Below are 17,003 nucleotides of genomic sequence, written 5' to 3'. Positions count from 1 at the left end.
TTTGAAGATTAGAATAAGATATTCATACACATGGGCTATTCAACATCATACTTTAGGAAATCGTGTGAAACACAAGCCACGATTTACAAAGAGTCATGATGTTACCCCCACCATAATGTCACACCCCTTCACAAAATGAAAAATCAATAAGTTCTTTTTACATTAATTAATTCTAGCAATCCTACCATTTGTTGAAGAAGATAAGTTTTTTTATTTTTTGGGCAAAGTGGGGAAAGGTAAAGAAAAATAAATTCTTAGGTAAGCAATGAGAGTCCGTAGGTTGTGTGTTCAATACCCAATATGAGCAATATTTCCTCAGGGTCACCCATGAGGGTGCTCCCTCACTTATCAGACGCATAATGTACAGGCGTTGCACATGTTGGGGGACGGACCCATATGCCTTAGCTCCGGCCCTGGCTAATCCGGTACGGACACCCCAGTTATAAAAAAAATTCTTGGGTCATTAATCCAAATTTTATTAAACCCATTAAATGACAAGGAAAGCTATCATATGAATAGACCTACTAGTGCTCAACACTAGAAAAGCAACCTACCAAAGGTAGTAATGTGTCAATTAGTGGAGGATGGCTGGGCCATACTTTTGCCTACCAGTCGTTAGGGGAAAAAAACTTCGAAGCGGGCAACCCCCGCTTCAAAATATTGAAGGAGCCTTTCCATTAGATTACATGTGGTATTTTCAAGGAGGTATTTTAAATTTTGACAAAAATATAAAGGTGTGAAATAAATTCAAAACATCATGTGTCTTGTAACGAGGACGGTTCTTTCAAATTTTGAAACGGCCTGCCTACTTCAAAGTCGGACTCATCGTTTAGTGTATCAATCAAGTACATGGGCCATCAAACTATAAACACATAGGCTTAATCTAAAACGACAACACATCTCATCCCATCTCACATGCATCCCACTAGTTATAAATTCTCCCATATGATTAGTTAAGGAAAACGATTTTTCTTAACAAATGTGATATTTAGGTAGATGTTTGCATAACTTCTTTGAAAAATCATTTTTTTTATTTCAATTTTCTCATGATGATATTCCTGAAAAATCATATCCCCTTGAAAATGAATTCTTGGCAATCATACTGCCCATATCAAATTTATAAATCCACAATATTCATGATTAGTCTGATTTTAGTTGCATTCACCCTTTCATATCGTCGTACATATGCTCATAATGCCATCCATATGTGCCCATGATGGGCTAAGTGATATATGACACCGACCACGTGTCCGGTTAGAATTCCTTAGTATAGTTTTATTTGTGTCGAAATCAAGTATAATGTATGATTATTAGATCAATCTTATGACCCATGGAAATTAAAATGAATGGGCCGTATTTGGGGGGTAGGGGCCAATGTTTTAGTGGAGAGGTGTGGGTTTGTCTCGTCATGAAAAAGGTGAGAATATCATCATTATTGAAGATAAGAAAAACATATTTTGTATTTATAAAGTTACAATATTAATAAATAAATAAAAATTGTTCAAAAATGGTACAATTTTAGTGATTATCAAAGAAAAAAGTAAGATTAATAATGAAAAAGAAAGCTCTATCATTAATGGTCCCATTCTTTTTTAGTGGGTATTAGTGGGTCCATTCTCTCCGATCTAACTAAACCTTAACTCTCTCTCTCTCTCTCTCTCTAACACAACACACAAAAATTGCCCATAAATACAACCGATGACTCCAAAATTTCTCCTATCACTGGGAATTTATAAGATATTTTCTATATATTTTTTGTAGAGAAGCTTTGTTTCCCCATCTTTTTTGGTTAGATATTAGAGAAGCTTGGAGGGTAAAAATGGGTGTTCCTGAAAGACCAAGCCCTCCAAACCTCTATCCCCAAGCACTCCAACTCAAACTCTACCAGGCTTTCATATTTTCAGTGCCAATTCTCTTTTCTATAATTCTTTTTCTCTTGTTTTACCTCTTTTACCTCAAGAGAAGAAGAGACTCCAATCACTCTTCCCAATCTTTAACACTTCCAAGGACCTTAAATCAAGCTACATCACATGTCCCTTTGGTAATCTCCTCTCTCTCTCTCTCTCTCTCTCTCTCACACACACATTTTCTATGTTTCATTTTAACCACCCAAAAAATAAATAAATTGGAAGATAACAAAACTTTGTTTATGTAAAATCAGTAATCAAATAGTATTCCTTATCATAGCTCCAAGTTTCCTCTCTCACACATATTTTTTATATATTCATTTTAATTCTAGCAAAAAAGTAAAGGAAGATAACTGAACTTTGTTTATGTGATCAATCAGTATTCCTAACCATAGTTCCAAGTGTTACACACCATCCGATATGCATCGGGCATAGCACCCTAGAGATGCAACACCTTATCTTCATCTTTCAATAATGGCCCATACTCTAAAAACCATAAAACATAGAAGCAATCTGTCTTGTCTTTTTTTCTTTTGTTGTTGTTTTGTGTGTGTGTGTGTGTGTGTGTGTGTGTGTGTGTGAGAAAGAGAGAGAGAGAGAGTCCCACAATAGTAAAACAGCTTGTTTCTTGTCGTATTAGAATATATGGGTTTATCTAACTTATCTTTTTTGGTGTTCTGTTTTCAGCCTTTTGAGGTGTGCTTGAAGGAGGAACTAAAAGAGAAACTTCCAATTATCATGTTTAATGAGGATTTAAGTGCTAAGGACTCACAGTAAGTGACACATAATTCATTCAACTTAAGTTCGTTATCATCACCATCATCCCTATTATTATTATTATTCACAAGTATCATAGCCTACATGAGATATTTTTGCTCCAAGGGTTAAACAAGTTGCATGATGATAACCATCGGATACGTCACCCTCTTTTCGAATCATAGTTTGTGCCGTATTCTAAATATTGATATCGGCAACATAAATCCTTTTTCACCATTCAACTCTGTCTCCATTTCCTAGAGCGCCTTTAAATGAAGGAATGCCTAGGTATAAAGGTTTCAAGTTAGTACTACTTTCGAGCTTCGACCACTTCAATAGACTAATAATTATGGTTTATGTGTCTTGGACCAAACATAGTGTTTGGGGAAAGAAAAATTATACAAAATACAATGTACATGGAGAATGAAAATGAGAAATATTTAGCACCCAACTTTTGTGATTAATTTATGACATGCGATCTACTAGGTGGGTCCGATGATCAAACGGCTCTGATCAAATAGAATCAATGAGCTTGCAAACCCTATTGTAGGATACTATGGCAATCTGCTTCTTTTTTTCACCATCACTCAGTCAATGTAGAATATATATTGACAGCCACTAGTTTTCTCAAAAGCACCTTTAGATGCAGAGCTCACAAAAAGGACTGAACAGGGAATCTTTACAGAAGTGCACAAAAATTAAATTCAATGGTCTAAATAGGTCAGCATCTTAAGAAAGAAACAGAGGTGGGAATCAGACAAATCGAAATTGATTTTCCCCACATATATAAGATATTTTTTTACTGATTTTTATAGACTCTATAGCTTTTATAAACTGAATAGTGTTGAAAGTCAATTCAATTTAGTTGACCAATTGAAAGATAATCCGATGGAATAAATGGTTGTGCATCCACTAACTGTGTCGAATTTTTTGGCTAAAGAGACCCCACCATATGGCATACTTCTAATGGAGGGTGTTGCCCCCTTATGTGTAATTTACGTGGTTTATATACTACAGTAATGGTCTGTTGTGACATGTTTTGAACTTAGTCGGTGAGGTCTAGGGATGATGTATGATAAATATAAACCTTAAACAAAACTCGTTTAGGTTAATGGTGAAAGCCTAGGGTTTCAGTGCTCGAACCATGTAAATCTTGATAAGTGTGGTTCCGTAATGTCCTGCTCAAGGGGGATGAAACACATCTGTTTGACTCTACACACTCTAGATATGGATCAAAGATGTGTTTTAGGTGCTAATTTTGGTGTGCATTTTAAACGATCTTTGACACGTTTACTAAATTTGCAGATGTTGCGTGTGCCTTGGAGATTTTGAGCTAGAGGAGCAGCTGCACCAGATCCCATCGTGCCAACATATGTTTCACATCGATTGCATTCGACATTGGCTCCAAGCGAACTTCTCTTGTCCACTTTGCAGATGCTCCATTCTTCCAACTAAAAAAGTTAGTTCAGAGCCACCTGTTACACCTGACTTGTTCCAACCAAGTGATTCAAACTCAAGCCACCACACACAATTGGTTTCTTCGGAGCAAGTGCTTGGTGATCTTGTAGGTAGAACCAGTTCGAACCTTAGTGATTATTCAAGGGAGGAGAATTCAAATCACATTGAAGGATCAAGCAGTGGGAGAACATGTTTAACGGTGTCAAGCAATTCACAAGAGTCATCTACTTCCATGGAGTGTCAAGAAGAGGATTATTCCCAACAAGACTCAGTTGTTATCGAGATTCAGATGCATTCTTCATGAGCCTAGTATCACAAGTTGAAATAAGAAATACTGTATATTTACATGTAAAAATGCCGAGGGTCATAATTGTTGAGCTAAACCATTTTGACTAGTTAGGAAAACCAACTCAAATATCCCTTCTTTAGAACATAACTGAGTCAAATGTATGTCATGGACTTCATTCAACTAAGTTTTAGAGCTTTAAAATATTTGTAGATGGTTCAGAATTAACCAATTCACATGTATTCCATATTAACTCATCATGAGTGGGATGTCAATAACACAGACAATACGAGGGTGCATAGTCCAAGGATATTAGAAAGGCAAACTACGAAGGACAATTACCCCAATCAAGAGGTATGATGCATCACCACAATTGTTCCATACCAAGGTATCTAATTTTGAAAAGAACCATCATCGATGTCTCAAGAGAGCATCCTACTTTTTTACACAACAAAGATAAAGCAAAGTAGCTCATTATTAACAGAAGGAAAACCATGCCCTGAACTAACCAGATACGCATATTTACAAAACTTCTTTACATAATAAACAAAGCAGATAAATCACCACCACACAAGTTAAAATCACTAAAACAACAATATTCACAGCTTCCAATCCTATATAACCAACTCTATTCCGCCCAGTTCATCAAACCCCAATCGTTTTTCCCATTCACCCCAACCACGTTAATACTAAGCTCTAAAAAACCGAGCTACCAATTAGCCAGTACTGTTCTTCCATCCAAGTTAGACACTTACTTAAAAAGACCCAAAAAGGAAAAGACAAAAAAAATTGAAAGAAAATTGTAGTTTTATGCTTGTGGTTTTAGTTCTGAATCCAAGCTTACAACAGTTGCTTCACCCTCTAAAGACGATACTGAAAGATTGCTTCTTGTACTCATTTTTTTCATTTCTTCGCTTGAATAGATAAAGATCTTCCTCACCATCTTACAGAATTCCCTGCAAAAGATCATTTAGAATTAACAGATGAAAGAAAAATTGAAGCAGTGGCTTTTTAAATTAGATAAAAGAAAATTGATTGTGGGATGGTGAATGTGGTAAAGAAGTTTATTTACGGCCATGGATCGTCGCCCACGAGCATCATATCCCCTTCATCATCAGTGAAGACAACTTCCCATTTGTTCCGAGCACGAAGCTCTCCTTTTATTTCAAACATCTCCTCCAACTCATTTATAAGTTGGTTGTAGCCTTCTAACATGGTCAGGTCCACAGCCCGGCCAACTGCAATCCCTTGCATGTGCACCTTCTCAAAAACAAAGGAACAAAATTTCGTGCTTCAGTGACATTGAGTAAAGAGTGGTGTTTAATTAAAACCACTAGAAACTTTGAGGTTTTCTATACCTTGGTGCAACTTCTGGTAGAAATTGAGGAGCTCTTACACTGGATCTCCTTTGGTGTTACCTGCCATAAACCTTGTTTCAGTTTTTTTGAGGCCTTTGAAAAGCTCAACTGTTCATCTGAATCAGCTCCAGATATGGTCCTTTCGGCAATGGTATGTGAGTTATCAATTAACTCAAAACCAAACAAACGGTGCCCACTTGACGCCTCAGGCTTTTTCCCCTTTTCAACTGGGTCACACATTGAGAAATTACTTGGCTTTGACGAGTGATCAGGGATTGAATAACCTGAGGGCCCTACCCATGCATTAACAGTTTTATCGTCTTCAGCTGTATCCTGAAACAAAGTAAGAGAAACATTCATGAGTGGTGGAGAAAACCATCCCCCCTTTGTCTCAGTCCTCGATCTACAGCTGCTGTTGTTGTTGTTGTTGATGAGATTGCCCTTTATTTCTTTCTGCTTAGGAGGCCAGAAAACTTGGGTTTCACTGATTTGGACTTCAGGACCACTCAAAGTAGTCAGATCATGGGCTTGGGTTGACCCAGGATACCAGAAAGCCGAAGCTGCAGAACTTGTAGTAGTTTCTATATTCCAATTAAAGATAGAAGAAATGAGATATATTAAAAACTATCCAACGCATGGTGCAGAATGAAAGAACAAAAGGAGATCTCTCTTACCAAGTACTGGGAGATCTACTGATGGTCGAGGCTTTTTGTTTATTATTACCGCTGGTTGAGTCAAGTTCGGAGCAGGAGAAGAAACAAAGGGCTCTATCTCCCATGGAGAAACTCTTTCCATCCTGTGAATTGAAGAGGGATCATCCCATTGAACCTGAAAATATATGGACAGCATGAGAATGGAAGCATAACAAACAAAACAAGAAATTATGAAACTGTATTGGTGGAAAGAAACTTCAACCTTGAACGATCTCCATTTAGAATCTTTCCACTGGGGAGAAATGTCTCCAGTCCCAACTATTGTGCCTGTAAACCTGATCAATCAAAACCCATAATTGCATAAGTTAAGAAAAAGGACAAAATCAAACTCAGAGGAATGATTTCAATGAACTTTCCAAGTATCTACAACTACAAAAACCTTCTCTCAGGAGAATATTCTCCTTCAAATCTCATCTTGAATCTCATCCCAACTGAAAATCTATTATTAACAGCTTCCAAATACTTGTTCAAGCTTACAATGAATTGGCTTGCCCTGAAAGAAGAAAAAACGAAGTAAATGCATGGAAGAAATCAAGCGACATTTATTGAACTAAATCATGATGTTCAAGTATATCAGCAAAAATATACCGAACCTTGGCTTATAGTAAACAGTGAAGAGGGTTTGGGTTGCTACTGCATGAGATGCTGTGGCAAGAACTCCAAGATGCATGCTCTGGCTGGATATCACAGATGGTGGCATACTGCACTGTTGGTGAGCCAGACGCCTTATTCCCACACGCAAGTCTCCATTTTCCCCTCTACACAAGTGGCATATGATTCATCAACCATTCTAACACCCAATCTACAAAAACTTAGAACAACAAAAACTAAAACAGAAGAAGTTCACATACCTTAGAAAAATAAAGACATCTCCCGCAACCAATCGCTTAGAAGTGGTGAACGTACTCCAACCTGTTGTAAGCAAATGCCTCCGGGGTTGACCTGTTCATTGATCAGAAGAAAATGAAGAGCCCCGCCATGTAACCAAATACAATGCTCAAAATTAGCACAACTGTTTGGTTCTAATATCAATTTGTGTTGTAACCCTTCAATGTATTTTATTTTATTTTTTTTTATGAATAAAGGAACTTTATAAAAATTGGGGGAGGTCGAGATGACCAACCCAGAGAAAAGAGTACAAAAAATAAAAAAGGAAGGAAAACAAAAACAAGAGCTATCCATTACAAACGTAATCCCACCTCCCCAAAAGATCCTCAAAGGGGATCCCTTTTGCTTCAGTAAAAACCGAACTCCAGTGGAATAAGAGACCCAAAATGTCAATGATGATCTCGCGATCTTAAGAAAATATCCTTCCTTTTATGGTGTAAACAATTTACCTCTAAAGATATGCTTAAATCGCCACTCGTACCCATGAAGATCCTTAGCAATTAATTCTTGAGTTGGGGTTGATTGGGTCATGTCCTAAAGAACAAAGAACCGTTACACCCAAAAATCACTTAGCATATAAAATAGTAAATCCAATGGAAAAAAGAGAGAAATTACCAATGGAGGGAGGCATTCATTGGCGTGTTTCCTAAGAACGGAGAATCCGCCATGAGTGCTAGTATCAGAGGCAGTTAAAATCTTACAGAACGAGTAAACAGTTGGGCTAGACGGGAGTGGAGGACATGAATCAGGACTCTTAGGCTCATTTTGCTACAGAACAAAAGAAGAATCAGAATAAAAAAAGCAGTTGTCTTGAATTGACTTTGAATCACAAGAGTGTGAACAAATTCTTACATCTGGTTCTGGTTGTAAGGTTATTTGTGCATAAACCTCATCAGTTTCTTGTTCAGCCTAGAAATCTAAGAAACATTAGCAAATTTGCATAAATAAACTAAAGAACTTAAAACGAAACTCGGACCGGCAAAAAAAGAATACCAGTAACTGTATATGAACCACACGACAAAGGATCTTCGAAGGAAGATTGAACGAAGGATTCCTCTGACTCAACTCCTGGTTTGTAGAAGCTTCTAACTATGAAATCAACAACAAAAACACAAAAGAATGAAAGAAAATTAGAGAACAATGACCAAAAATCTGACGTTGATCTCTTTATGAGAAGAAAAGAGGAATCAAGTTCAATATTTGAAGAAAAAAAATGCTTACTTGCTCCATGTGACCTTGGGGGAAGTAGAAAACCCTCTCTCCAGATCGAGGAACATCGACAAGAGAGCCCGCACAAGCTCTCCATAACTCCGTATAAAGATCGTCGCCTCCGAAACCTACCAAAAACCCCCCAAAATCGCAACTTTTCACAAGAAAACCACTAAAATTCACCAAAAATTCAGAAATTGACCATCATTTCACCTGTCTCTGGATGTTCCATATTGAAATTATCACCATACGCCATGAAACTACTCTACTAAGTCCAAAAGACCAGTAATCGAAGTACAAATATAACATAAAAACCCTAATTCACCCCATTTTATATTAATAAAATCCAATTAAGATCAATAAAACTGAAACCGCTTCCCCATGAATTGAAAACTCTGACTCTTCAATTTCTCTCGATGATTGCAATTGAAGACAAAACCCTAAATGTGCTCTGCTTTAGTCACAAAAGTCTCCTCTAAATCCGCTTCTGGAGCTCTAAAACACCTTTTTCTTCAACCTCGTTAAAAGTTTGAATCTCTCTCTCTCTCGCACACTCTGCCAGAAAACCAGAATCCTGAAACTGCTTTCTATAACCTCAGTACGGCACATCGAGTGAAGCAATTTAAGGCTACAGTCTGATAACGGCGCTGTCCTTTAAATGTCTGAAAGAAGTTGAAGAAGACAACCCAGCGCCTAGAGATGCGTTCTCAGATCCTGATTTGTTTTGTTGCCGTTATCGTTACTTGCCGTCTAGTTTCTTTGTCTGCTTCGAAGCAGGCAGATATGATTGGCTGGAGTAAACCCGGCAGGAACTTTCGTGTTTTTTTTTTTTTTTTATATTTCCCATTTTAACCTCAAGGAGGGTCCATTATAACACGTGTTAACTTGTTATTTCTTCTGCCTTTATTAGATTGTCCTATACGATAAAGAGTTAACTGGTCCACTATCTCATGATAACAAGACACGTGGTTTGGTTTTGTTAATATAGATGATGCCAACGTGTCGTTCATGCGGCGCTGTTGTTCGCACTAGGACCACGTCCAATGGGTCTGATTCTCTCTTGTTGTGAAAATGACTGAAAGTAACCTTTCGCATACGTTATTTGGACAAATATACCCTTGTGATGTACATCAATGCCCTTAAACTTAAGAGGGTCGACCATACCATATTGAGAATAACGGTGTTTTTTTTGGACTTTTAACAGAGAGTTGAGATATCTGGGATGTTCACAATAGATTGGTTACGGGTCCAAGTCAAGTAAAAGTTTGTTAAAATCTTTAAGATAGGACTTTGTTGCTTGTGGGTGGCGCTAGTTGTACACAGTTAAAATGCTCACCATACCCACTTACTTTTTGTATATTATTAAAGAATTGAATTTTCTCTTTAGGCACTTAATCAAAAAATTTTGTTGTTGTATTTTCTATGCACCCACCAAACCTCCTACTTGTCAGGTGGAGCCAGGATCTTCTTGTAATGGGGCTAAACTATAATTAATGATAATAATTGAAGAACTTGAAGATGATGAATGACTTAGTGAAGAAATTTAAAGATTTTTTATTAAAACTTAAAAAAATGATATTTAAGTAATTTTTAATTATTCTATGAGAGAAATTTCAATCAAGAGACAATGTTATTTTCAAAAATTTGAACGGAGACAAAAATTGGGGGGAGGTGAAGGAATAGAGGCAAATGGGACATGTAATTAGTTACAAATACAAAGGTATCTCAAAGTTATGTGTGGGTAATTACCCCCATTGACTCCTTTCTAGTTCTACTCCTACTCTCTTCTTTATACTTAAAAAAATTTCTACGAGACTCTTAAAAGTTGTTATCTTACTTTTTTTTTTTTACCCAAACATCTCAAAATTTAATAGAATCAAAGTTATTCATATGAGAATTTTTTTAGTTTGATATGTCAGTACCAAATCATTTTTGCAATAATATATAGCGATTATATACATAGAAAGATATTGAAACAAGATTACATGAAAAAGTTTTGTTCAATAGGTTCCTACCAAATCAATTTCGATAGCTACCTAACAAATCAACTAAAACATATTTGGTCTGAAACTACTGAACAAAAATCTTTGAGTTCTTCATCTAAAATTGTCATTTTAGAGATTTCAATAATAATTTTTTTTCCATCTACCCTACTGATTAAATGCTAAGAGTAAGAGAAATTTAAAATAAAAAATAATAAGATAATTTAATATATTAAAAAAACGTAAAACACTAATCTCTATTGATTTAATTTCTCACAAAATTAAAAATTAGGTGAATATGAAGAGAGAGAAAGAGAGAAGAAGAAGAATATTTTTCAATCGATGGTTTTTTTTATCAACCGGTTCAATTTTCTTTGGTATGTTATAGTGTGTATAAAGAGTAAATTGAAAAAGATAAACTCATAATTTGCATTTTTTACATTTTTATATTAAATGTGCAAATAACACTACCCTTTTGTTGTTGATAAATTTTTTTAATATTATTTATTAATTAATAATTTATTGATGGCCCCCTCTGACATATGCCCCATCATTGAGCCATAGATCATTTGCCTCGGGATATGTATAATCACAAATCTTTTATTGTGTATCACAAGGCAAATGATCTATAATTCTGTGATGGGGTGTAGGGGGTGTATGTCAAAAGACAGCTTCAAATTATCACGACTCTTATTTATTATGTACAAATTTGACCAAATCATGTCCAAATCTGCTCAAAGCCTTACCCCAATGGTTTTGAAATATTCTTTGGATTTAGTTAAAAAAAATTTAGTCCGATTTCTATTAGAAGAATTTCAAGTCAACAAGGATGTTAGAAGGTGCCACCAAGATGAGTGACTAAGAAGATTGCATATTTGATGACACGTGTTTCATGACTGATAGCTGGTTGTTTTTATTTTTATAATTGTAAAGGTTTTAGAATAATAAGAATTATTTAGGTACAAATAAAGTAAAATAAAATATGTTAAAAGGGCACACACGTCCTCATAAATATTAAGTTATTATCGAAAGTGTTACATATGTTAATACAACTACCACATAATATTGACAAAATGTTATCAAATTGTCAATATTACGTAATAATTTTGTCAACATTAGCAATACTTCGAAAATACTGAAAACTTTTATAATTATTTATAAGTTTATCAAAGAGTAATTTTTAATTAAAATTTTATTTAATGTGAACTGTTGTAAAAATAGTACTCTTCTCTCATTAAAATCATGTAGAATATCAAAGTATAACTTTGTAAATATTGATTATTTTAAAAAATTATTTAATCTGAATTTGCGTCAACCATACTAACATTTTACTTAGTATGATAGTATAAATATTGTATATTTTAATCATATTAATGGATCTATTTAAGTGTACTTTGGTAATTTTAAAATTTATTTATTATTGTAGATTTATAGTTCTATCATTATAATACAAAAAGAGTACATAATAAGAATTTTGTCATTTAAAAAATATTTAGTATTGATTTGCACCGACAATGCTCACTCTCTCTTCTCTCACTTAATAGTATGGGTAATTTAGTAATTTTAAAATTTATTTAATGTCGATTAGCGCCAACAATACTCTACCTTCTTTCATTGTGTATAGATTTTTTTTTTATAAGAATCGCAATAAACTGACTCGAAAAAGCCATTCGAAATTCACTCGCTTACTTGGCATGCACACATAACCATAGATATTTTTCATCGGGATAAACAAGCAAAAAAAGATCTATGGTTCCATACACATCCACATCAACGAGTGATTATTTTCGAGTCAATTTATCACTAATATTTTTATAATTAATATTAATATAGTAGTAAATGTCCTTAGTGCTAATGGAACTATTCATTGCATACTAACTTATAAGTTAGATCTATTTAAAGATAATCCAAACAAAAAAAATTAAACTTCAAAAAACAAAAAGTGAAAGAAGAGATAAAATTGGAATAAAGATACCTCCATAGATTATGAGTCGTAAATAATTAAATCATAATTAGTTGATAATATTGGAGCATTTTAATAAAGTAGCCAATTCAGATTATTAAAATTTTACTTTATGTCTATAAATAGGCATATAAGTCCTTATTAGTGTGAAACTAGATAGCTTGAAAGTGATGTATAAATTCTCTAAAGAAGTTTAACTTGTGATTTGGATATGGATTTTATGTTTATGTGTTAACCTATATTTAGTTTTTTGTGAGAAGAAGAACATGGACATGAGGAATGACAAACTAATCATGAATTCTTTCTTTTTTGCTTAAGACTACGTTTGGATTGAGAGAAGTGGAGAGAAGAGAAACTCAATATCTTTCCACCATGTTTGGATTGACAGAAGAGAACTTGGGACAATTTTGAAATTTTAAAATATCTTAAAAGAAATCTAGAGAAATAATTGAAATTATAAAATATTTTAAAAGGGTTTCTGTCCTCTTCTCTCCACTTTTAGAGAGAAAGAAAACTCATCTTTTTTTCTCTCCTCTTCTCTCCAATTCTTTTCTCTTCTCTCCCCACTTAACAATCCAAACAAGAGAAATGGAGAAAAATTCATTTATTTTCTCTTCTCTTCTCTCCATTTCTCTCAATCCAAACACAACGTAGAGCTTTGGTATCTAAATAATCTTTGAGAATTCTTTTATCACTTTAGATTGTTTAACAACTATTTTGTTCTTTGAACATAAGAGATCCCCATATATATATATATAAGCATTCAGAGGACATAAAGAAAGTCAAGCATTGTGCTAAACATTTTTAACTACACAAATGTTGGGGTGACAGAATTTATTGTGATTCTCACAATTCTGACGTGGAGGTGCGCACATAACCGTAAATGTGTTTCCTCATGTTACGAGTAAAAATCATCTATGGTTATGTGCGCACCTCCACGTCAGAATTGTGAGAAACGTAGTAAATCTTGTGTCACCCCAGCATGACTCGTTTCAATACATGGACTAGAAGTTTTAGAATAGGCTGATTTTTTGTGAGGATAATCTCTTTGGTGAGAAAATCATATCCTTACAAAAAATCAGCCAATTCTGAGACTTCTAACCCCATTAAAAGTGTTTTAAAAATGAATGACAGCCAACGATTCTTCAAATTATAAACTAGGGTTAGAAGTTTCAGAATTGGCTGATTTTTTTTCTGAGTCTCTCTTTAGAGCCTCCGAACGCTCCCTTATATATATATATATAAATTGAACTCCTCTTTTTTATATTGTGTTATGTCACCAGTGATTTTGAATGCACACCCATGTGGAGTCCAATTTGGCTGGTGTTCCTTTGTTACCTTTAATCTGCATATGTGACTTTATAAAATAAGGGTCCTCCAAAACAATAAAAAATTTAAGGATTTAGGATCAGTTTATTTGATGGGGTATCATTAAAAACATTAAAGAAAACATGCATTTGGGGTTATAGAGTGCCCATGTTAAGACATGTGAAGACAATGATGGGCAACTGGAATTTTTAAGCCTTGAGTGTGACCTTCTTTTACTGCCCATGGATCTGATCTTAGTCTAACAAACTAAGATCCAATGGTCCCTCACTTCCTCAGCTCTTCTTCCCATTTTAGTGCAATATATTATCACCCAATGAATAAGATAATAAGAAAAGGACACATAAAAAATCTTATGTAACATTCATTTGGGGCCTGACCACCTCACATTCTTGATTCTTGTGACTGTCCTATACAAAGTGATTTATATGGTCTAGGGTTTGCTTTTCAATTAGGAGATCAAAAGTAAACAATTAGGGAATCTCTCATAAAATAAATATAGAAATTATTTAACCAAACAAGATTCCTATTGGATTAACTGTCTTAATTATGATTCATTGCAAGCCATATGTAAAGTAGATGATTGGTAAAAGTGCTAACTAATTATCACTAATCCATCAAGTCAACAACCATGTTATCTTCCTCTAGTTGGGTTGTCAAAATCCTATCAGAAAACCAATTTAGTGCTAAAGTGGTAGGTTTATCGAAGTGGGCGTGGGGACCGGATACACATCTTAATTTAAATTATATCGAGTGGTTGAAATAGTACTACCAGCACAATTCATTTAATGTCACACACGATTTATCACCATCGATAACTTTCTTAATTGACTAAGATGTGTATAAGTGATTAGTTGTCCATGAACACTTCATATATGCTATAAACACAAATGTATAAATGAACATTTTTTTTCCTTTGCTCTATTTGATAAAAAATAAAAAAATAAAAAGAAAGGAGGAAAAGAAAAATCTAAATGAGAGATCAATGGATGATTGAGATGTTGGAACACGATTGATGATTGATTGATCGAAAGATTATAATTAAGCATTCATTCCATTAACATGATGGTAGTCAGGGGTAGACACGTGTGAAAAGAGCAAATAATTTTTTATTATGCCGTGAAAAACATCATTGACTATTTAATCAACACTTGATGCCCTATTTTCTCAAAGTGTACACCAATCAGTAAGAGATTATTGAGAAAAAAAATGAGATCCACTCGGCAACCCAGGCCGATTGGGTTTAAATGGGTTCGGTAAGAAACTACCGAATGGACTCATTAGGGATTTTCTTTTTCCACTTTCTGCTAAAGGGGAAGTTTTGAGAACAAGTGGAGGAGGGTGAGGTGGTGAAGACTAAAGAGTAAATATATTATTCTGAATTCTATACTATTTGAGTTTACTTTAAATAATAAATAATTAGAATATTGTTGCAAAGTGGTTCCATGGTCTAGTGGTTAGGACATTGGACTCTGAATCCAGTAACCCGAGTTCAAGTCTCGGTGGAACCTTTCTTTTTACTTGTTTACATCGTTTTATTCCAATAGGCAACCTTTAATAAAGCGTCTTCTTTTGGCAAATGGTGGACCATTTACGACTTTACGTATGTTTAACTCTCTTTACTACAATTAGCTCTAATTTCTTCTGTAGGGGTGATTTTTTTTTTTTTTTTTTTTCATAATTTTCTTTTTAAGATTACAAGTGTAAAGGGCCTAGAACACTCCCAGTTAATTTCAACCAATTAAATAATATTTGAAAGAGGTATAAACGTATTTATAACTTTTTCAAATTATTTTTTAATCTAAATATTTAGAGAAAAAAAATTAATAAAAACTCTCAAGTCACTTGGACAAATCAAATTAAAAATTAAATGATCTAAATTGCCCTCATCTTCAAAATCAGGCCAATTACCATTGAATTTTCTCCTCAAGACCAGTCATCTTCAATCTACTTTCCTCTTCAACCTTACGATAATCTTGTTCAACCTTGACACACCACTGATAAGTTACATTTTTCGGATAAATAAAATATGATGGATTTTTAGTTAGAAATGGATTTTCTTAAAGAGGTTAATTGAAGACAAACTTCAATAAATTCGTAGGCTTAAAGATGGATTTTGTAGGAAAATCAGAGGTGATGAATTAGAGACGAAGTTGAAAAGGTTTAAAAATTAAAAAATGATGAATTTTGAATTTAAAAAATCAAGATTTTTTTTTTTCTTTCTTTCCAAAAGGTTGAAGTCAATGGATAAAAGACAACCTGTTGAATAGATTAAAGAACTCGATGATCCTGAATTTTTAAGTGAAAAATCAAAAGTTTTTTTAATGAAAAATGGAGGGTTTTGGAACTTGAATTTCTGACTTGACTAGGTGCATTTTCAACTAAACTTGTCCGAGCTGAGTTGTCACGTTTCTTAGAATGAGACATGTCCTTAATGCTTCAAAATCTGGGTATTATAGTAATTTTGTACTTTACACATATTGAATACATTTAAGGTATGTCCTTTTGTTGTAAAAATATTATTTATTAAATAATCTATATGAGTCATTTTCATAAGTTTTAAAAATATATATGGAACTGAAACTGTAATTTTAGAAATCTGAAAGTCCATTTTTGTAAAATATCCTAAATATTTTTTTTTTTAAGCAACTCAACTCCCTTCCTTGGCACATCATCCCTCAAGCACTATGTGTATTGATGCCTAATTAGAGTTATGGAATGCCGGAAATAAGGCATTCTAGAGGCCAAACTGTCTCACACGCGCACGCGCACGCGTGCGCCCGCGTGCACACACACACACACATCTTCTGGCACCCATCAAGTGGCACCTCAGTAGAGCCTTGTTATGTTGGATGTCTTGTATTCTTGCTTGGGCTTCGTCTTGAAGAGGTAAAATCAAATGGTACATTTTCCGAAGCAAAGAGGGAAAGTCATTTAGGGTTCATATATTGAAAAGGGAATCACATTTTTCTTTGTTCTCGTTTTTGCTAGAAATCTCTAGGACTATTGACTTGAAAGAGTATAGTTTGGTCGAATTTAATTTGTTCCATGGACATAAACACAATGTCAAACCACGTAAATTCTTATGTTTGTGTGTGATCTCTCTAGGGCTTCATTTTTTCTCGAACACATACTTACGAGTACTCCAACAATAGGA

General features: G+C 34.4%; 2 protein-coding genes and 1 non-coding gene across 3 annotated transcripts; 2 read left to right on the top strand and 1 right to left on the bottom strand.

The window, feature by feature from the left end:
* The first annotated feature begins 1,704 nt into the window (after positions 1-1,704).
* LOC147389944 (putative E3 ubiquitin-protein ligase RHA4A) lies at positions 1,705-4,557 on the top strand. Its single transcript, XM_086417576.1, has 3 exons — positions 1,705-2,041; positions 2,595-2,680; positions 3,969-4,557. Exons 1-3 carry the CDS (start codon positions 1,820-1,822, stop codon positions 4,423-4,425), a joined length of 765 nt encoding a protein of 254 aa, XP_086273702.1. The 5' UTR covers positions 1,705-1,819; the 3' UTR covers positions 4,426-4,557.
* A 307-nt stretch (positions 4,558-4,864) lies between these two features.
* On the bottom strand, positions 4,865-9,258 carry LOC147389943 (auxin response factor 9-like). Its single transcript, XM_086417575.1, has 14 exons — positions 8,789-9,258; positions 8,588-8,703; positions 8,360-8,455; positions 8,219-8,275; positions 7,982-8,134; positions 7,816-7,900; positions 7,330-7,420; positions 7,072-7,236; positions 6,858-6,971; positions 6,681-6,753; positions 6,440-6,593; positions 5,766-6,346; positions 5,480-5,667; positions 4,865-5,363 (listed from the first exon to the last, which is right to left on the bottom strand). Exons 1-14 carry the CDS (start codon positions 8,829-8,831, stop codon positions 5,216-5,218), a joined length of 2,064 nt encoding a protein of 687 aa, XP_086273701.1. The 5' UTR covers positions 8,832-9,258; the 3' UTR covers positions 4,865-5,215.
* Positions 9,259-15,285: 6,027 nt separating this feature from the next.
* On the top strand, positions 15,286-15,357 carry TRNAQ-CUG (transfer RNA glutamine (anticodon CUG)). The gene has a single exon. It is a non-coding gene; the product is annotated as a tRNA-Gln (tRNA).
* Positions 15,358-17,003: the final 1,646 nt, after the last annotated feature.

The sequence above is a fragment of the Akebia trifoliata genome, chromosome 12 (genome assembly GCF_017979445.1).
Source record: "Akebia trifoliata isolate Shusen 1 chromosome 12, ASM1797944v1, whole genome shotgun sequence".
Classification (NCBI taxonomy): domain Eukaryota; kingdom Viridiplantae; phylum Streptophyta; class Magnoliopsida; order Ranunculales; family Lardizabalaceae; genus Akebia; species Akebia trifoliata.
The sequence above is the reverse complement of the archived record's forward strand: the minus strand, read 5'-3'. Positions and strand labels throughout refer to the sequence as shown.